The 22,786-nt window shown below is 41.9% G+C and overlaps 1 protein-coding gene across 1 annotated transcript in view; it reads left to right on the top strand.

Annotated features, from left to right (window-relative positions):
* Positions 1-19,171, top strand: part of LOC121457683 (phospholipid-transporting ATPase ABCA3-like) — an 80,798-nt gene extending 61,627 nt beyond the window's left edge. Inside the window, 7 exon segments of the mRNA XM_041666605.1 lie at positions 1,862-1,987; positions 2,199-2,393; positions 4,677-4,864; positions 6,168-6,338; positions 7,236-7,417; positions 18,590-18,663; positions 19,031-19,171. Coding sequence (XP_041522539.1) covers positions 1,862-1,987; positions 2,199-2,393; positions 4,677-4,864; positions 6,168-6,338; positions 7,236-7,417; positions 18,590-18,663; positions 19,031-19,171 — 1,077 coding nt within the window.
* Positions 19,172-22,786: the final 3,615 nt, after the last annotated feature.

The raw sequence follows: 22,786 nt of genomic DNA, 5'->3' as shown, positions 1-22,786 counted from the left end.
TCCTTAAAGTCCTGCTGAGGTATTACCTACAATAGACTGCACTCATTTTGATTGTCATGTTGAAGTGCTAGATCTGTCTTTATGAATTATATCTATTACTGACAACTTTCTCTTGCATTCAATTTTTTATATTTATTTTTATAATTCCCTTTTTCTACTCACTTGCAGTTTTTACTTCTCCTTTGTTAGTCCTATTTTTTTTTGCAAGCTTAAAGTCATCGCTCTTAAATCTCTCACTGATTCTAATATGAGTATTGAACAATACATACAACAAACCTCACAGGGTGATATGGGTCTATAGCTCCAGCTACTCAGGAGCCTAAGACAAGAGGATCACAAGTTCGGGGCACTCTTGAGCTACAGGGGAGTTCAAGGTCAGCCTAGGTAACTTAGACACTGTCTCAGGAATGACAGGACAGCTAAAGAATGCCTAGGCAAAGGTGGGTATCCACGAAAGAGAGTAAGCCAAGCCACGGGCAGCTCTAGACACATGGCTTCCTGGTGGAAAAGAGAAGCTTCACCTAAAAGGCAAGTCAGGTGGTCCAACTGAAAACATAGTTCCCGGTAAAATTTGACTCAAATCAGAAGCCTACAGCTTCCACTCCTGGATTTACAAGATGATGGTTGTGATAGAGAGCTCATCCTCAAAGGCCTTCTTACATAGCTAGCCACAAAAAGCACAGCTAGCCTGGAACTCACGTTCTCCTGCCTCTACTACTAGGTGCTGAGATTACCAATGTCTACCACCACGCCCGTCTAATTCCCTTTTAGTTCTTCAAAGTTTACTTAGGACCACATTTTAAAATGCATTACTACATTTTCTTTTTTGAGACAGGGTCTCAGTATGCAGCCCCAGCTAGCCTGGAACTCACATGTGGACCAGACCTTGAATTTACGGAGAGTGTCTTGCCTCTGCCTCCTAAGTGCTGTGATTAAAGGCACACCTCACCACATCTGGCTCAAAGATTGATTTATTTTTATTCACGTATATGTATGTGCCTGGGTGAATGTATGCGTCCCACATGTGAGCAGGAACCTGTGGAGGCAAACAGAGGCATTGAATCCCCTAGAACTGGAATTAGAGATGGTTATGAGTTGCCATTCAGGTCTTAGGAACTGAGCCTGGGTCTTTTACAAGAGCAGTAAGTACTCTTAATTGCTGAACCATCTTTCCATCCCCGTTACCATGTGTTTCTGTTTCCCTAATCTCTTTGGGTTAATTCCATCCTTAGGTCCAAGTGATAAAATAACTTTTCTACATGATTTTTTTTTTTTTACTAAAAACAGACTTTTTTCTCACATGATATATCCTGATTGCAGTTCCCCTTCCCCTACTCCAAGCTCCTTCCCACTTTCCCTCCCATCCAGATCCACCACCTTCCTGTTTCTCATTAGGAAACAAATGAGTTTTTAAGGGATTATAATACGATACAATATAATATAATACACATAACAAAAACAAACATCAGAATAGGATAAAACAAACAACCGAAGGAAAAGAGTCTAAGAAAAGGCACAAGAAACAGAAATAGATGAGGAGATCCATCCATTCATGCCCGTAAGTGTTCCAAAGTTTTGAATCATTCTTCAGAGCACACAGATTCATGGTTTCCACCTTGGGAAGAGCTTTTCCTTCTCCTCTGCTCTGCTTCGCACCTTCATTTCTGTGGTGAACCACATGTGTTACTACTGGTTGCCACCTCTGAAATAGCACTCAGAAAGCCCCTTGGAGTGGCTCAACGCATTCGTTTAAACATGTACAATATTATACCTCAGTTAATTTTTCACAAACCCACTACATTGAGGACAGATGCCTCTGAAAAGTTATCCACATGCATGATTCTTGTCTTGAAAAATACAGGATAGAATTTCCAAGGAATTATCTGGGGAATCTGAAGATAAAGATGTAGAAAATGAGAGAAGGAAAATTCTATACCAGCCTGAAAAGCTTCTGAATTCTCCAGTTCTTATTAAGGAGCTCACCAAGGTAAGGGCATTCCACGGCACCTGTTCTGCCTTCAGCCCTGTTAGGAACATCTGTGGGTGTCAGTCTCATCGTGGTTCTTCAGAACCTTTGCAAACTCTTGTAGGAACTTCTTGTGTCACTCTCTGAGGGTGTGACTACTTTGCCCACAATATCTATTTATGTAACCCACAAATATCCTTTACTAAATTGTGTTTTGTGTGCCTTTTTAAAGATATACTTTAAGTGCCCACTAACTCTGGCTGTGAAAAATATCTCCCTGGCTATCAAAGAGAGGGAGTGCTTTGGATTACTGGGATTCAATGGCACAGGTAAAACAACTACCTTCCAAATTTTGACTGGAGAACGGACTCCTACCACCGGGGATGTGTTCGTTGATGGCATTAGCATCACCAAGAACATCCTAAAGGTAAGCAATTTCAGGCTAAGATGCAAACAGAGTGATGGCTCATAGGATACAGGCAGTAGGCTGGCGGCTAGGGATAAGACATGGCAATGGTGATAGGCACAGATGTTGATGCTGTGGCTTCTGGAGAGGAAAAAAATACATTTGTAAAGGCCATAAGAACATAACCTATGAGAAGAGTTTCTTTTGAAACTGTATGAGTAGAAGGCAAGTTCTAACTACAGTGTAGAAGACATGCATTGCACAGGGCTGGAAGGGTGCAAGGCAGCAAAAACGAGCAGAGAATGATCTGCATGCAGTTTGGCTGCAACTGGGTCCTTGATCCATGTCACTGAGAGCTCTAAAACAGGATGGCCTTTCAGAGTGGTCGCAAATCAAAGCAAGACCTCCAGCCTTTGTCTCCTGTGCCGGCCTCCGGCTGCAGGAGCTAGAAAAGATGGGTAACCTCGGGCAAAAGTATGGCAAGAGCTTCAAGCAGAAAAGAATGTCAGTTTACCATTCTGGGAGTCAACAGCACGTGTCGGACCCCTGAGGACACAGAAGGGCAATGGAACTGCCCACCTGAGACTGTCAGGACTCAAAGGGCGTCAGGTGATTTGTCATCGGGAGCAAAACCTGAATTGAGAGTCAACATCATGGCCCTCTGAGAAAAACAGTCCAGCGCCTGCAAGGTGTTAAGAACCATTTTAATACACTGAGAAGATTTTAGGTTGTTACTTCAAACTGAAAGGTTAGACTTATTGTTAACCATGTAGAAACTAGCCCAAACCCAGAGAGGACATTGCTGCTGTCTGTACTTAGTGCATCCTCCTTCAAATCACATCCACCGCTGAGTGGCTTGGGCCAATCCCTTCCAGTAATTCACCAGTCACTACTTTAGGACAACTCCGACTATGAGCTCAATGAGACAGAATAATTATAAATACCCCCACACTCTGATTTTACTAAGGCCCATAAACTGAGATATGATGATTTTCATTTTCACTCATCTCTAAATAATTTCTAAGGTATTTTATGGTTCCTTTCACAATCCACCCACTGGCTAATGAGGTGTTCTTGAACTACTACACCTTTGGAGCACCCACACCCTGTCCTTACAGCAATGCATGCCTGTTATGTTTCCTTTTGGGGTTTATTTCTCTATTAATAACTATGTTTCCTTGACTTTCTCCACAAGCTCCTTTAGTTAATTTAGCATCTAAGATGATTCTTCCCAGGTCTTTGCTGAGCAGATTTGCCATCATAACTTTTTTCAGGTTTCCGAGTCCCACTCCCATGACTGAACTGCATTTTCTATTTCATTGTGTGCTTGTCATTTTTGCTCAGAACTGGACTGACAATGTGGTAACTCTAGCAATTATAGTTTTCCCCACTTTCTGATGTTGTTTATTGTTTCTCAGGAGTTGAGTTGTTTATTTTCCATCGCTGTGCTTAGAATCAGCATGAGATAGAAGCTGAGGGTCACCACTGGTACTTTCTGCTCATGTCTGAGATAATCATTTTCTAGCTTTACTTGTACTAATTGCATTCTTATTATATCGTTAGTATAGGAATCCTAAAGAGAGAACAAAAGAAAGGTATGAGTGGAAAACATGCTATCCTTAGAAGCATTTTAGCCAAAGAGGATGGGATTTGCACCATGCCAACACTATGAGCACTAATAATCTAGGATAAATATAAATTAATTATTAATATAAGTTTAAAGCCTTTTTCTCTAGCTAACTAGGCTGTGTGCACCTACTGGAAACACAGCCATCATTTCTGAGCTTCTATTTGCACAGATGAGGGCTGTCTTTGGTTTTGTTCAGCCTTACAAAGAGACAGGCATGTACAGGGCTGTGTAGGTTGGACAGTAAAGAAATGATCCACATTGACCATGCTCCTTGGAGCCCCTGATTAATAAGAGGAAGACCTATTGTCTTAACACTACCACAAACTGAGTGGGACTTGGGACTTGCTTTCTGACTTCTTTCTCCCCATGACTATTAGAACTATACATGAGGGCAGGCGGATCTCTGTGAGTTCGAGACCAGCCTGGTCTACAGAGCTAGTGCCAGGACAGGCTCCAAAGCCACAGAGAAACCCTGTCTCGAAAAACCAAAAAAAAAAAAAAAAAAAACTATACATGAGAACTGGTCATTCCATTAGACTACAATAGACTCACCAGCCATAATTTTGTAGCCCTTCAGACATGGTCTGGAGAGCTGCAGACTCCTGCCTCGTCGATGAATGTCCACAGGGTGCTAGATGACTTGAGTTTTCACTTACAACAATTATTATTATTAGGTGAGGTCAAAAATCGGCTATTGTCCTCAATTTGATGCTTTGCTGGAATTCATGACCGGTTGGGAAATAATGGTCATGTATGCAAGAATATGGGGAGTCCCTGAGCATCAGATTCAGTACCATGTGGGCAAGCACTTGAACGCCTTGGATCTAGAGCCCCATGCCAACTACGTCATCAGCACCTACAGGTGAGCCATTATTCCATAACTTCTTAACTACTGTTGTCACTGACGCTCATAATGACTAAGCATTCCTTGTTCCTGGTGTTTGACACACGTGAAAGCTGCACCTAAGCTTCTCTGTCACACAATTACCTGAGTGTGTTACCATCTGTCCTAGCTTCATTCTGATGCTGTGATAAAGCACTCTGACAAAAAGCAACTTAGGGAGCTGGACGGTGATGATGCATGCTTTTAATCCCAGCACTCGGGAGGCAGAGGCAGGCGGATCTCTGTGAGTTCAGGGCCAGCCTGGTCTACAAGAGTTAGTTCCAGGACAGACTCCAAAGCTACAGAGAAACTGGATTTCAGAAAAAAAAAATAGGAGAGAGATGCCAGGAGGTGGTGACATGCACCTTTTATCTCAGCACTCGGGAGGCAGAGGCAGGCGGATCTCTGTGAGTTCCAGGCCAGCCTGGTTTACAAGAGCTTGTTCCAGGACAGGCTCCAAAGCTAAATAAAAAAAATAGCAACTTGGAGTAGAAAAGGATTCATTTGGCTTCCACTTCCAGGTCAGAGTCTGACATCAAAGGAAGTAAGGAAGTCAGGGTAGAAACCTGGGCAAGATTGTTTACTGTTCCACGTACCATTATCTCCACCCAGTGAATTCACTTCTAACCAATGGTGTACAGATAGGATGTAAGGAGGATGCTGCTTGCTCGCTGGCTTGCTAACAGGCTTGAGCTTAGTGACCTTTCTTATCTACCTCAGGACCTACGTTGATAAGCCCTTTTGAATCAGTTAATAATCAACAGGGTACCTCACAGACAGTCACAAACCCACCTGATAAGAGAAGTTAATTACTGGAGCAGGTGAAATTCAAGGTCACGTCAAGTTGACAGTCAATGCTAAGATGGACACCATCTTACTCTGTTGGGTTTCAGATGCCAGTAACAGTTCCACGTTTCAGAAATAAAACTTCATGTCCTGATTCTATTTGAACTATGACTCTGAAACCTGAATAGGGCATGTGTTCTTTTCCCTACTGTTCCTATGAAATGTAGACCTTCAAATTAGGGTGGCGGTTATGCACCCTAATAACAACTAAACAAACGGAGCCAAAACCACACATGTGAAAGTTTGCCCTTCTATGTTACATGTGCGTATACGCAGATGTTCTTGGCCCTGATGCTTTGTCAAAGCCATGCTGAATCTACATGAGGATGTCTACACCTGGGGCGTTTTGGAATTCTCAGTACTAGGAGTGTCTGTGCTAGGTCTTTCCTGGAGATAACTGATAGATCTTCCGTGTGTCTCCATCTTTGATCTAAAGTGGAGGAAACAAACGTCGGCTGAGCACTGCTATCGCCACAATGGGAAAGCCTTCCGTTATCTTAGTGGATGAGCCATCTACTGGCATGGACCCAAAAGCGCGGCGCCTTCTCTGGAACACAGTGATAAAGATCCGGGAAAATGGAAAGGCCGTCATTATAACGTCCCACAGGTGTGGCTCTTTGGAAAGCTGGGTTAAGGGTTGGCAAGAATTATGGTAGTTATACTGGTCAATTATTTGGGGGCCAGGACATGGTTGAGCGATGAGTTTATTTTTAGGAATTAAGTTTCATATTAATCCTAATAAATGAGATGGCCATGAATCCTCAGTGTGTTTTTAAAGATGAAGTCTAGGTAGAGAACAGGAAGTTAGAGATATGTACATTTGAGGATTTGGTGTTCCGTTACTTATCCTTTAAAAATGCACACCTCTCAGGGCTTGGGGAGGTAGCTCAGTTAGTAAAGTGTTTGCTATTCACATATTCGGACCTGACTTGAATTCCCAGAGCCCACACACAAAACAAAACAGCTGGGTGTGGGGCTGGAGAGTTAAGAGCAGTTAAGTTGCTCTTCCAGAGGACCCAGGTTCAATTCCCAGCACCCACATTGCAGTTCATGGCCATCTGTAACTCTAGTCCCAGGGAATCAATCCAATGCCTCCTCAGGACTTCATGGGTACGTGCACACATGCATGTGGACACACATACTCCACAGACATACATGCAGGCACAACACCTATACACAGACAACTAAAGTGTAAACTATGTTTAAAGGTGCTGCATGCTTCCAGTTCCAGTGCTGGACAGAAACAGGCAGATCCCTGTGGCTCGCTGACGAGGCAGCCTAGCCTAGCCTGAATCAGTGACCTGCGCCCCAGAGCCCAGGAAGAGACAAGGCAGATGGTGCTTAAGGAATGACACTCGAGTTTGACCTCTGGACACCACAATACATTCCCTAACCATGAATTTGGTCATTGGAAAATACATCTTGTGGTTAAGAACAAGATCCTGGCAATGTCCGAATGCACAATGTCTTAGCTTCATGTTGTTTTGCTTCCTTGTTTTGCAAGTGTGGAAGAATGTGAAGCCCTCTGCACAAGGCTCTCCATAATGGTGAAAGGGAAGCTCACGTGCCTGGGCAGCCCTCAGTACCTCAAGAACAAGTTTGGAAATATTTATATTCTGAAGGCCAAGGTCAAGTCTGTGGAAACATTAAAGGATTTTAAAAATCATATCACACTGACATTTCCAGGTATGTTCAGGTGTCTCAACGGTGTTAGAGATGCCTTAAATTCTGCGTTTTGTTCTCACCACCCATGAGGTTTATGCTTTAAATCCAGTTTCCATGTGTTGCTGATGTTCAGTGACCCTCCATACTTCTTTTGTTACTGCAAACCTAAGAAGTTTCACAGACAGCAGAGACTGTTACCAAACTCTGACATCACCTTCTAGGGCCTCTTCATAATTTGTTGTATCCATAAAAGTTACACCTTTAAAGTCATATTTTAATGCAGTTCTCATTTGTTTTCACACATCATTCATGCAAAGCATTAAGGGATATTTCCCTTCTCATTAAGCATCTTATTCTGGCTTTTGGCTATGCGTGCCAGTATATGATTTGAAATGCAAGCTCTAGTAGGCATGTCTCTCTCAACAAAAATCCTGTGTGTGAGTGACAAACTCGGTAAACACCTCTCTGCCCACAAAGTACAGTGCAAGCAATAAAAACTATTTTTTTCTTTCTCCGTCTCTTTCCCAGCCATAAGGCACTGATATAATAACAATTTTTAGCAAACTCTTACAGGAGCTCCTGGTGCATTCCAGGCTGCTGAGTTGCAATTTCATCTTTTGGAAAATGAAAAATAATATTTGTTTTACTGTAGGAACATAAACTTGAAAATATATTTTAGAAATCAATGCTAGAGCAGACATGGAGAATAGCTGTGGGGAAAACTAAATAATCTCCTTAACATTGGCCTCAGTGACTATGATTTCCCCATGAGACCTACAGATATATGTAACCGTAAAGAACTGATCATGCTTGGGGCTGGAGAGATGGCTCAGTGGTTAAGAGCACTGGCTGTTCTTTCAGAGGTTGTGAGTTCAATTCCCAGCAACCGCATGGTGGCTCACAACCATCTGTATTGAGATCCGGTGCCCTCTTCTGGCACGTGGGCATACATGGAGGCAGAATGTTGTATACATAATAAATAAATAAATCTTTTTTGTAAAAAAAAGGATTGATCATGCTCTATGCCATACCAGTTATGAGCAACACAAATTAAACTTTCTCCTTCTTTTGGGGGGGGAAGGTCACAAGGGTGAAGGCCAAACTTGGGGAGACTGGGAAGTGAGTGTGATAGCGATGCATTGAAATTCCCAACAATCAAAAATTATGTTGGAAAAAACATTGAATTGTAATATCTTCACATAATAAAACCTTTTACATAAAAAGAATAAAGAATGTACTTGTAATCTTACTAAGCAAACATGTGTGTGTTCCTATATGTGGTATATATGTGTGTGCACACATGTGCACAGGTATAAACCATCTGTGCGTGAATTTGTGGAGGCAAATGTTGAGGTTGGGCATCTTCCTCAATCACTGTCCACTTCATGCTTTGAGGCAAGAGCTCCCCATGAGCTTGGACTGGCAGATCTCCTGTCTCTCACCTGAGATGTCTCTGACTTGTAATGTCTCTGACCTGTGATATCTCTGACCTGAGATGTCTCTGACCTGAGATGTCTCTGACCTGAGATGTCTTTGACCTGTAATGTCTCTGATCTGAGATGTCTCTGACCTGTGATGTGCCTGTTGAGGGGGATTTGATTCACTAGTATTCAAAAAACAAAGAGCAGGAGCTTCTTAAATCCTTCCCAGCACTAGCCTAGAGCCTAGCAACCTACTGCTGATTAGATATCCAAAATAAGTAAAAAGAATATGTCAAAGTGGTATATGCATGCCTATGTTTGCTGTATTATTCACAATAGCCAAAAATGAAAACGATTTAACGATCTGGTGAGGAATAGGGGATAAAGAAGAAATGACACACGTATGGGAGTTAGCATGCACACACGCAGTAGAGAAACTAATCCTGAAAATGAAGGGAAACCTTCTCATTTGTGGCAACATGAACGAAGCTAGATTATATTATATTCAATGAAACATGCCATGCATAAAAAGACAAATGCCATATGATCTCATTCACCAAGTGATTAACACTTAAATGCTGAATCTAAGGAAGTTACATGGAAGTAGCTGATTAGTAGTTAGTGGGTGCCATGGTGGGTGAGGTTGGGGAGACTTTGAACAAATGATATAGAGGTTTCATAGTCACTATTCTGACATGCTTTACCTAGAAGCATGATCTGCCCCAATGCCGAGCCCCCATGCCACAAGCTGTGGCACGGGGAACAAAGGCTGGATTTGAAAACAGTTGTTTCATGGATCTGACCAATTTTATCAGCAGCAGTGGCCGGGATAGTTTGAGAAAAAAAAAAGGGGGGGGTGGACAGGCAGGACACCAGTAAAGTATAGTTTGAGGGTGTATACCATAGCTGAAAACGTGAAAACTGCAAAAACAGCTAATGAACAACACAGGGCCTATAGAAGGATGTCTTCTCTCTACAGGCGGGGTGTTAAAGCCCGCTGACTCTGATATGGGCAACTCAGACGCCACAGAGGGTGGAGGCTGATCCGAGTGGACTCTCCTGGTGGGGACCACTCACTAGTGGTTCAAAAGAAAAGAGAGAGAAAAATCCAAGGGTCCCTGGGCCCTCAGGCAAATGCACCTCACAGTGTATGCACTGCTAGCATGGGAGGACTGACCCCAGGTCGTCCAGTTACATTTTTAGCTATGAAAAGCAAAAAGACAGAACTCTGTCTGCAGACATGAACTGTATCTGCCCTGGTCCAATGAGATAGCCACTAATTCACGTGGCCTTTGGACATTTGTTGGCTAGTTGCCATGACTGAAGAATAAAATGCCTAATTCTTCTTTAATTACTTCCAGTAGTCCCACGTTCATTATCCCCTAACAGTTTCGAATATTCCCCGCCAGTCTCCAACGTTAAAGTGTTACAAACTACAGTCTAATTTGCAAATAACAATGAGAACTCTGTTTTTCTGTTTGTTATTATTATCTATAATGTGAGCAACAAGGTTTCCTGAAGAGAAGAGCTCTCCTGCCAGAGGAGTTGTGCTTGCTGGTAGAAGGCCAGCCGAAGAGCTGAGCCTGCAAACTAATGTCGGAGAGACAGGAAGATACAAGTACACTGACTGAACTTTCAGGACTGTCTGTCCGGGAAGAGAGCACAAACCCCCTCCCCCAGCACCTTCTGCAGGGCTGTCTTTCTTTCGCACGACCCAGCACCCCCAGCACCCCTCCCCAACCCTGCCCTGCTGTATGCTAGGACCAGTGCTCAACTTTAGTTTTAAGCTCCTAAACTAAGGCGACCCACCCAGAGCGGTGAGTGCCTGCCTACCGGGCAGGCCTCAGGGTCCCCTGTAAGGGAGCCGGGCACCTTCAGCTCCGGCGCCAGGCTTCCTGCGCGCTCCTGGATACCACCCCCCCCCCACTTGCTCCATTCATCCTGTTGGCCCTGGATCATTGGGCTACTGGCGGCCCTGTTTAGTTGCTGAGGAATCCCATCAGGACGGGTGAGTGTGTGCTATCCAGGGGCGGACTGTCCCGGAAGAGAGCACAAGCCCCCTCCCCCAGCTCCTTCTGCAGGGCTGTCTTTCTTTCGCACGACCCAGCACCCCCAGCACCCCTCCCCAACCCTGCCCTGCTGTATGCTAGGACCAGTGCTCAACTACAGTCTTAAGCTCCTAAACTAAGGCGACCCACCCAGAGCGGTGAGTGCCTGCCTACCTGGCAGACCTCAGGGTCCCCTGTAAGGGAGCCGGGCACCTTCAGCTCCGGCGCCAGGCTTCCTGCGCGCTCCTGGATACCACCCCCCCCCCCCCACTTGCTCCATTCATCCTGTTGGCCCTGGATCATTGGGCTACTGGCGGCCCTGTTTAGTTGCTGAGGAATCCCATCTGGACGGGAACGGTTCCTGCTTCTACACTGAAGAGATATACCCTGAGAGTCAATCACAGCAAAGTCTGGACCAAGAGACCAGGCCTCTCCTGGCTCCATTTGAAGGAAGAGATGGGAAGGCGCCAATACAAGAATTCCTCCAACAATCTGAAAGGCAACATGACACCACCAGAAACCAGGGATCCCGAAATAAGAAGAATTGTACACCCTACTCCTGAAGAAATAGAAGAAATCGACTCAAAGTGAACTATATGAAAATAATAGAGGACCTTAAACAGGAGGTGAAAAACTGCCATAAACAATTAGAGATTACAAACAAAAAGGTAGAGGAAATGAATAAATCGCTCAAAGACACACAAGAAAACCAAGAGAAACAAGAAAAAGCAATCAAACAGGTTAGGGAAGCGGTTCAAGACTTGAAGAATGAAATGGAAGCAATGAAGAAAGCACAAACCGAGGGAAGAATGGAGATGGAAAATCTGGGTAAACGAACAGGAATGACAGAGACAAGTACTAACAACAGATTACAAGAGATAGAAGAGAGAATATCAGACACTGAAGATACCATAGAAAAAATAAACACACTGATCAAAGAAAACAGCAAAACCAACAAATTCTCATCACAAAACATTCAGGAAATTTGGGACACAATAAAAAGACCAAACCTAAGAATAATTGGAGTAGAAGAAGGAGAAGAAGTGCAGCTCAACGGTACAGAAAATATACTTAATAAAATTATAGAAGAAAACATTCCCAACCTGAAGAAAGAGGTACCTATAAAGGTTCAAGAAGCATACAGAACACCAAATAGGCTGGATCAAAAAAAAAAACATCCCCTCGCCATATAATAATTAAAACACAAAATATACAGAATAAAGAAAGAATATTAAGAGCCGCAAAGGAAAAAGGCCAAGTTACTTAGAAAGGTAAACCTATCAGACTTACACCTGACTTCTCTATGGAAACCATGAAAGCCAGAAGGTCCTGGATAGATGTACTGCAAAAACTAAGAGATCATGGATGCAAGCCCAGACTACTATATCCAGCCAAGCATTCGTTCACTATAAATGGAGAAAACAAAATTTTCCAGGATAAAAACAAATTCAAACAATACATAGCCACAAATCCAGCCTTACAGAAAATTATAGAAGGAAAATCACTAACCAAGGAGTCCAACAATGCCCACAATAACTCAGTCATCTAGAGACCTTTCACCAGCGCAACTCAAAGAAGGGAAACACACAAACCCTACTACTAAAAAAGTGACCGGAGTTAACAACCACTGGTCATTAATATCACTTAATGTCAATGGGCTCAACTCACCTATAAAAAGGCACAGGCTAAGGGATTGGATACGAAAACAGGATCCAACGTTCTGCTGTCTACAAGAAACACACCTCAACCACAAAGACAGGCACCTACTCAGAGTAAAGGGCTGGGAAAAGGCTTATCAAGCAAATGGTCCTAAGAAACAAGCAGGTGTGGCCATACTAATTTCTAACAAAGTTGACTTCAAACTTAAATCAATCAGAAGAGATGGAGAGGGACATTTTATACTCATAACAGGAACAATTCATCAGGATGAAGTCTCAATCCTGAATATCTATGCCCCGAATATAAAAGTGCTCACGTATGTAAAAGAAACATTACTAAAACTCAAGGCAGCCATCAAACCACACACACTAATAGTAGGAGACTTCAACACTCCTCTCTCACCAATGGACAGGTCAATCAAACAGAAACCTAACAGAGAAATTAGAGAATTAATGGAGGTAATGAAGAAAATGGATTTAACAGACATCTATAGATTATTCCACCCGAAGAGGAAAGAATATACCTTCTTCTCTGCAGCTCATGGAACCTTCTCGAAAATTGACCACATACTCGGTAACAAAGCTAATTTACACAGTTACAAAAAAATATTAGTAACCACCTGTGTCTTATCAGATCACCATGGATTAAGGTTAGAATTCAACAACAATGCTACCCCCAGAAAGCCTACAAACTCATGGAAACTGAACAGTCAACTTCTGAACCATACCTGGATTAAGGAAGAAATAAAGAAAGAAATTAAAGTCTTCCTTGAATTCAATGAAAATAAAGAAACAACATACTCGAACTTATGGGACACTATGAAAGCAGTGCTAAGAGGAAAGTTCATCGCACTAAGTGCCCACTTAAAGAAAACAGAGAAAGCACATATTGAAGACTTAACAGCCCACCTGAAAGCTCTAGAAAAAAAAGAAGCAGACTCACCTAGGAGGAGTAGAAGATTGGAAATAATCAAACTGAGGGCTGAAATCAACAAAATAGAAACACAGAAAACAATCCAAAGAATCAATGACACAAAAAGCTGGTTCCTGGAGAAAATCAACAAGATCGACAAACCCCTATCCAAACTAATCAAACGGCAGAGAGAGAATACGCAAATTAATAAGATCAGAAATGAAAAGGGGGACATAACCACAGACACGGAGGAAATTCAGAGAATCATCAGATCTTATTACAAAAGTCTGTATAACACAAAACTGGAAAATGTAAAAGAAATGGACACTTTTTTAGATAAATACCATATACCAAAGTTGCACCAGGACCAGGTGAACAATCTAAACAGACCTGTTGGTCGCGAAGAATTAGAAGCTGTTATCAAAAACCTCCCTACCAAAAAAAGCCCAGGACCAGATGGTTTCAATGCGGAATTCTACCAGAACTTCCAAGAAGAGCTAATACCCATACTCCTTAATGTATTCCACAATATAGAAACAGAAGGGTCATTACCTAATTCCTTTTATGAAGCTACAGTTACTCTGATACCAAAACCACACAAAGACTCAACCAGGAAAGAGAATTACAGGCCAATCTCACTCATGAACATCGACGCAAAAATCCTCAACAAAATACTGGCAAACCGAATCCAAGAACACATTAGGAAAATTATCCATTATGATCAAGTAGGCTTCATCCCAGGGATGCAGGGCTGGTTCAACATACGAAAATCTATCAATGTAATCCATCATATAAATAAACTGAAAGAAAATAACCATATGATCATCTCATTAGATGCTAAAAAAGCATTCGACAAAATTCAACATCCATTTATGTTAAAAGTCTTGGAGAGATTAGGGATACAAGGGTCTTACCTAAATATAATAAAAGCTATATACAGCAAGCCGACAGCTAACATCAAATTAAACGGAGAGAAACTCAAAGCCATCCCGCTTAACTCAGGAACACGACAAGGATGTCCACTCTCTCCATACCTCTTCAATATAGTACTTGAATTTCTAGCAATAGCAATAAGACAACATAATGGGATCAAGGGGATTCGAATTAGAAAGGAAGAAGTTAAACTTTCGTTATTCGCAGATGATATGATAGTGTACTTAAGCGACCCCCAAAACTCCACCAAAGAACTTTTACAGCTGATAAACAGCTTTAGTAATGTGGCAGGATACAAGATCAACTCCAAAAAATCAGTCGCCCTCTTATACACAAAGGATAGGGAAGCAGAGAGGGAAATCAGAGAAGCTTCACCATTCACGATAGCCACAAACAGCATTAAATATCTTGGGGTAAATCTAACCAAGGAAGTGAAAGATCTATTTGACAAGAACTTTAAGGCATTGAAGAAAGAAATTGAAGAGGATACCAAAGAATGGATGGATCTACCTTGCTCTTGGATTGGGAGGATCAACATAGTAAAAATGGCAATTCTACCTAAGGCAATTTATAGATTCAATGCAATCCCCATCAAGATCCCATCAAAATTCTTCACAGATCTGGAGAGGACAATAATCAACTTTATATGGAAAAACAAAAAACCCAGGATAGCCAAAACAATCCTATACAATAAAGGATCTTCTGGAGGCATTACCATCCCTGACTTCAAACTCTATTACAGAGCTACAGTAATGAAAACAGTGTGGTACTGGCATAAAAACAGAGAAGTCGACCAATGGAATCGTATAGAAGACCCGGATTTTAACCCACAAACCTATGAACACCTCATTTTTGATAAAGGAGCTAAAAGTATACAATGGAAGAAAGAAAGCATCTTCAACAAATGGTGCTGGCACAACTGGATGTCAACCTGTAGAAGAATGAAAATAGACCCACATCTTTCACCGTGCACAAAACTCAAGTCCAAATGGATTAAAGACCTCAATATCAGCCCGAACACACTGAAAAGGATAGAAGAGAAAGTGGGAAATACCCTACAACAGATGGGCACAGGAGATCGCTTCCTATGTATAACCCCAGAAGCACAGACATTAAGAGCAACATTGAATAAATGGGACCTACTAAAACTGAGAAGCTTCTGCAAAGCAAAGGACACTGTCACTAAGACACAAAGGCAACCTACTGACTGGGAGAAGATCTTCACCAACCCCGCAACAGACAAAGGTCTGATCTCCAAAATATATAGAGAACTCAAGAAACTAGACTTTAAAATGCTAATTAACCCAATTAAAAAATGGGGCACTGATCTGAACAGAGAATTCTCAACAGAAGAAGTTCAAATGGCCAAAAGACACTTAAGGTCATGCTCAACTTCCTTAGCAATCAGGGAAATGCAAATCAAAACAACTTTGAGATATCATCTGACACCTGTGAGAATGGCTAAAGTCAAAAACACCAACGATAACCTTTGCTGGAGAGGTTGTGGAGGAAGGGGTACCCTCATCCATTGCTGGTGGGAAAGCAATCTTGTGCAACCACTATGGAAGTCAGTGTTTCGGTTTCTTAGGAAATTCGGGATCAACCTACCCCTGGACCCAGCAATACCACTCTTGGGAATATACCCAAGAGATGCCCTATCATATGACAAAAGCATTTGTTCAACTATGTTCATAGCAGCATTATTTGTAATAGCCAGAACCTGGAAACAACCTAGATGCCCTTCAATGGAAGAATGGATGAAGAAAGTATGGAATATCTACACATTAGAGTACTACTCAGCGGTAAAAAACAATGACTTCTCGAATTTTGCATGCAAATGGATGGAAATAGAAAACACTATCTGAGTGAGGTATCCCAGACCCAAAAAGATGAACATGGGATGTACTCACTCATAATTGGTTTCTAGCCATAAATAAGGGTCACGGAGTCTACAATAGGTGAATCTAAAGAAGCTAAGTAAGAAGGGGAACCCAAGGAAAAACATATAGTTATCCTCTTGGCTAAGGGAAGTAGACAAAATTGCCGGGGAGAAAATTGGGATCTTGGGGTGGGGTGGGTTGGGGGTAAGGGGAGATGGGGAGAGAAAAGTTAGAAGGGAAGGAGGTCGGGCCTTGGGAAAGCAGGAGGATTGGGATAAAGGAAGGTTGGACAGGGGAGCACGGAACCACAATTCTTAGTTAAGGGAACCACTTTAGGGTTGGCAAGAGACCTGACCCTAGAGGGGCTCCCAGGTGCCCAAGCTGAGGTCCCCAGTTAGTTCCTTGGGCAGTTGAGAATAGGGAACCTGAAATGACCCTATCCTTGAGCAATACTGACGAATATCTTGCATATCATCATAGAACCTTCATCTGGTGATGGATGGAGATAGAGACAGAGACCCACACTGGAGCACTGGACTGAGCTCCCAAAGTCCCAATGAGGAGCAGAAGGAGGGAGAACATGAGCAAAGAAGTCGGGACCACGAGGGATGCACCCACCCACTGAGACAGTGGAGCTGATCTATTGAGAGCTCACCAAGACCAGCTGGACTGTGACTGAAAAAGCATGGGATAAAACTGGACTCCCTGAACATGGCGAACAATGAGGGCTGATGAGACGCAAAGGACAATGGCACGGGGGTTTGATCCTACGTAATGTGATGGCTTTGTGGGAGCCCAGCCAGTTTGGATGTTCACCTTCCTAGATATGGACGGAGGTAGGAGGTCCTAGGTCTTACCACAGGGCAGAAAACCCTGACTACTCTTTGGACTGGAGAGGGAGGGGGAAAGGAGTGGGGGGAGGGGGAGAAGGGTGGGAGGAGGGGGAGGGAAATGGGAGGCTGGGAGGAGGTGGAAACTTGTTTTTTTTTTCTCCTTTTCTCAATAAAAAAAGAAAAAAAAAGAGATACTATATTCTTAACTCAGTTTAGCCCATCTGTATGCATATACACTTTATTATCACATCAATTGTTACATTAATTTAAATAAGTAGATGAACTGAAAAAATGGAAATGCCTTCAGTATTGATGGAGATACTGCCTATTTTTATGGGTTGTAGAACCTGGAACACTGCATCTGACAACGAATAGATAAATACTACTTTAACTAGATGGGTGGTGTTATAAGTGCTTTTAAAAAAATTATTATGTTTTATGTTTGAAATATGCCACAGTAAAAGAGCTCTTCATGATCATACAATAATATACGCATTAAGATTAATACTAATGAAATCCACACACATTTCAAATACATAAAATTCTTTAAAACATTTTAAATTAAAGTATTTAATTAAAGTTGTAGTGATTTATAAATTGACATAAGTTTCTTTTGAATACATCTCTTCCCCCAATTGTGTTTGTAGAGCCTTATCTGTACAAAAAAAAAAAACTAAGATCACAGTAGTATGATTGGTGCATAATTCCCTTTTGCACATGGACGAACATGGTGTAATCACAAGAATGAGACACTGTGTTGTCTTAGTTACTTTTATATTTCCATGAAAAAGCACCATGAGCAAGACAACTTATAAAAGAAAGCACTTAATAGGGGCTTACAGTTTTAAAGTCCTAGTGCCTGTAACCACCATGGAAGGGGACATGCACGCATGGTTAGAACCTGCACACAGGGTAACTGAGAGCTTTACATCCTGATTCATAAGCACGAGGCAGAGAGAGAGAGAGAGAAAAGTATCTGGGAATAGTATGATCTGCTGAAACATCAAGGTCCACCTTTGAGACACACCTCCTCCAACAGGGCCACACTTCTTAATCCTTCCCAAACTGTTCCACCAACTAGGAAGCAAACATTCAAATATATGAACCTATGGCGGTTATTCTCATCACAATCTTCATACTTTTCCTTCTTCCTCCTCTCTCAAAACTGTGTCCTCATACACACACAACCAAAAAATCTCTATCCATCCTCAACATTATGCTTAGGAGTAAATACATTTAGTAAATTAAAAGCTCAAACTTTTACACTGGAGATATGAGTTGACAACTTACTGAGCTTAAAAGCCTCAACAATTGCTGTCAGTTCCCTAAAATAATTTTCTATATATGCACACCAAAAAGACTAGGTTTTGGAAGGTCACATCTCCTCCTGTGTTTACCCAACTCTTAACCTTTGTATGATACCTAGCATGAAGCAGATACAGCACTATTTTGATAGTTTAAAAAGAAATCTGTAAGATCACTCACCTGTCCTATTTTCCTGTCCTAGGTAGTGACTTGAAGCAAGAGAATCAGGGGATCCTTCATTACTACATTCCCAGCAAGGACAACGGCTGGGGAAAGGTGACCAGTGCATGTGAGGGAGCACTAACAAAGGGGGTACTTGGGGTGCGGGCAGCGGAATTGTTCCTGATGTCATGGACGCTATGGAGTGTTTATGTTCCTCTTCAAGTGCCTAGACATTAAATGTCTTTGGTTACTACCCTTAAGTACCATTACTAATTCATATCCATCAAAATAATGGAGACAGAAAATTGTCTCCTCCCTTTCTCAACTGCTTATTTCTTTTGCTTTCTGATTGTGCCCTTCTGTGTGTCCTTTGATTTAACTTCATATACTTGACAGACACAGGGGAAGGGAGGAGGAGAGGCTCCTCTGGGGGCTGGAGGGAGACGGAAATGGCAACTGCATGCTTTTGTTGTTGTTTAAGATGTTTGGCATTTTGGAGAAAGCAAAGGAACAATTCAATTTAGAAGATTATTCCATCAGTCAGACCACCCTGGACCAAGTCTTCCTGGCTTTTGCTAATCAAGACAACACAGGAAATGATTATAAAACAGAGGTGCCTTGAGATTCAGTTACAACTAGTGTTATCGGTTTTACTACAGCTGCTACAGGATGGGAAGGACATCCTATGCCTATATATCTTCATGTAAATATATTTGTTTAATAAATATTTCCCTGAAAGGAAAAAAATGAGTCCTCTTCACTGAAGATATAGCTGAATGTCCAAACCTAAAAATATTTCTTAGAGTCATTTTTTTCGTAGAAAAATGGAAGTGCAGCAGCATTTATCTTTGTAAGGACCTATTCCTCGGTATTCTAAGTACTTGAGCAATGACGGTGTTATCAGATTTGCACAAGTAGAAATGCGCCCGTTTTAGCAGCTGACTATTGATAAGAGGAGCGTAAACCTGGAACAAACCAAATTTTCCACAAGCATGCACACAAAAATATGCACACATACACCAACATATTCCCTAATATGTGCAAAAGTTAAATCAATATCAAAGTTTGATATTAGTTTCCAAAATTCTAAAGTCTTTTTCTTCAATGATAAAAAGATAAATTAAAGGACATGGACAGATAAAAAAAAGGTTCTTTTAAAAATAATGTACTTACCTTTCTAGTCTTGCTTCCCCTGTAGTAAAGAATAAGAGTAGAGAATAAGTGGAGTGATACAAAGATTTGTCTCCTGATTCCTGTCTAGGAAGATGGTGTCCTCTAGGGGGAGTTTGCATCTCTCTGCAGTTCATGCCAGACAAGTAGGATGGTTCTGGGTAGATCTGCAAGAGAGTCTAGGAAGCTGCTGTGGGTCGGGGTGGTGTCTTCAGTTTTCAGTCTTTGGATGGAAAGTTTCAATGATAAAAGAGTATCCGGGGCCAGTGAGACATCTCAGTGGGTAGAGGCACCTGCTGTCAAGTTTGACGACCAGAGTTTGATCCCCAGGGCCCCCATGGTAGAAGGCCAGAGCTGACACCAGCTAGTTGTCCTTTGATCTCCACATTCATGTGATATGCCTCTACCCCAAGTAAATAAAATGTAATTTAAAATGCTTTTCATTGTTCGCAGAAGATACTTCTCTGTTCTTTTTACATAAAGAGGATTTGGTTTTTATGAAGCTCTAGGACCATGAGCACTTTGTAGCTTTTCCTTTGGCACGTGTAGCTTAATGCAAGTCAGCAGAAAGGTATGATTAATTTCTAAAGCAACAGTCTTTGCTGTCCTGTTTACTGAGTGCAGAAAGCTATGCTTCTCTTTTGGACTTACAACAACAGATATACACAGAATATAGATTGAGCAATAAATAAAAACACTGTCGTGGCGGTCATTATTAGGAAACAGAAGGTATGAACAGCACAACACTCCAATAGGAACTTAGGCATACATATGCTAAACATTCCAACGAATAACAGAATATACATCCTTCTCAAGTGGATATGCAACATTCTCTAGGATTCGCTGAATCTTGAATTTTAAAATAAGCCACGATAGGGGTGGGTTGGTGATTTGGTTCAATGACAGAGCACTTGCTTAGCAAGCACCTGGGTTTGATTCACAGCTCTGAAAAGACAAAGCAAGCCTCGATTTAAAAGTACTGAGATCTTACAGCCTTACCTACCCAAGATGTTTACTAAAACTAGAAATCAGTATCAGATGAAACAGTGGAAAAATCACACCTATTTGAAAGTTACATATTACTAATTATGAATCAAAGAAAGAAAAAAATTACAAAATGTCTTCAGGAAATGAAACAAGATGATAACATACCAAACCTCAAAAAGCAACAGCAGAAGAAAAAATAAATAAAAAATAAAGCAACAGCAGAACAGAGAAAAATGTGTAGCTATAAACGAAGACTTCTAAAAAGAAGACATCTTTTCAAATCAAGAATCAAACTATACGCCTAAGAATACAAGAAGTAGAAAAATAGGGAAAGCATACACTAGCAAATAAACAACCAAAATAAAAAAAAATGACAACAGAGAAAAATTAGTGAAAACAAAATTTAGTTATTTGAAAACACAAACACACTGACAAATGTTTGTCTAGAATAAGAAAAACTGAAAACCTGGAATTGCTGCAGTCAGAAATGAGAGCAGAGACGTTTAGTGCATGATAAAGTACATCCTCCCTCATCCCAAGCACAGCCTTTGGCTCCTCCGGCTCCACCCCCCCACCCCCCATCCCCCCCACCCCCCATCCCCCCCACCCCCCCCACTTCCGCACTTCCGGTCAGCCTTGGCTCCTGGCTCCTGTAGTGGTTGACCCAGTGACCCTGGTGTTAAGAGGAAGTGCCCCGCCCAGCAAACACGTGCCGGGGGTTGAAAGGAAGTGCAGCGCCTGATAGGACACGCGCTCCTCAGAGGCGGAAGCAGGGGCCTGCTGTGGCGGTTGCGAGGACGCCTGAGCAGTGAGTGTCGGGGATGCCACAGTCAGCTTTCTAAACTCCCCCAGACGACTAAAACTGTGAGGTTAGGAGCACGTTTGACGTTGGGGCTGGGCTGTAGCTTACTGGGGAACAGCTGGCGTCGGTTCTGGCCTTCTACCATGGGGGCCCTGGGGATCAAACTCAGGTCGTCAAACTTGACAGCAGGTGCCTCTACCCACTGGGCTGTGTCACTGGCCCCGGTTACTCTTTTATCATTGAAACTTTCCATCCAAAGACTGAAAACTGAAGACACCACCCCGACCCACAGCAGCTTCCTAGACTCTCTTGCAGATCTACCCAGAACCATCCTACTTGTCTGGCATGAACTGCAGAGAGATGCAAACTCCCCCTAGAGGACACCATCTTCCTAGACAGGAATCAGGAGACAAATCTTTGTATCACTCCATTTATTCTCTACTCTTATTCTTTACTACAGGGGAAGCAAGACTAGAAAGGAAAGTACATTATTTTTAAATTATGCTTCTCCATAATTGCTCACTTTTAGTAAAAGGAAGTTGCTCCTCACCATCTTCCACAAGAGCGAGAAAACTTTGAACTATCCTGTAGCATAATGTTCTACTGTATTCTCGTCAGTGTCTGTCCTCAGCTGGGCGAAATCTAATTCTAGGTCTTCATCGAATGCTGAGAGTTAATGAACCCAGAACTCACCTCGCTAGTCGGTTTTTCTTTATCTTTCTCTGCACTTTTAAGATACCTTTGGTCAACACTTGTCAATTTTATTGTGTCCAAGAAACTGTCTTAAGCAGGTGTCAATTTTGTTTCAGAAAATTGCATATGAAAAACACTTCTTATTAGATTTCTTTTAAATTGATATATAAAATTATACATGTTAAATATTGTGTTATGTTTTGATGTCATATATTGTTGCCTATTAATTAAGCCAGGTTAAATATGCTTGTTACCTTATTTTTTATGGTGAAATTTTTCAAATTTTCCAATCTTCTTCTCCAGCTCTGTGAACTATCAAGTGCGTTGTAGTTATCTCTGGACATCCTGTTGTGTAATACCACACCAGAACTTGGTATTTCCATCTGACTGTAGCTCAGTACTCACTGGTCAGTATTCCCCACCCTACTCCCATCCCACACCTGTCTTCTGCCTCTGGCAACCATCTCAGCATCCATGAAATAAGCTTTTTTTTTTTTGTTTTGAATCTCACATATAAGAGAACACTCAGTATAACTTATCCTTCCTGGGCCTGGCATTTCACCTGATATTTGTTAAATCAATGTT

This window comes from Microtus oregoni, unplaced genomic scaffold (genome assembly GCF_018167655.1).
Source record: "Microtus oregoni isolate MIOR12 unplaced genomic scaffold, Mior012 000016F_ref0000370, whole genome shotgun sequence".
NCBI lineage: Eukaryota > Metazoa > Chordata > Mammalia > Rodentia > Cricetidae > Microtus > Microtus oregoni.
This window is presented reverse-complemented; position numbering and strand designations above follow the sequence as displayed.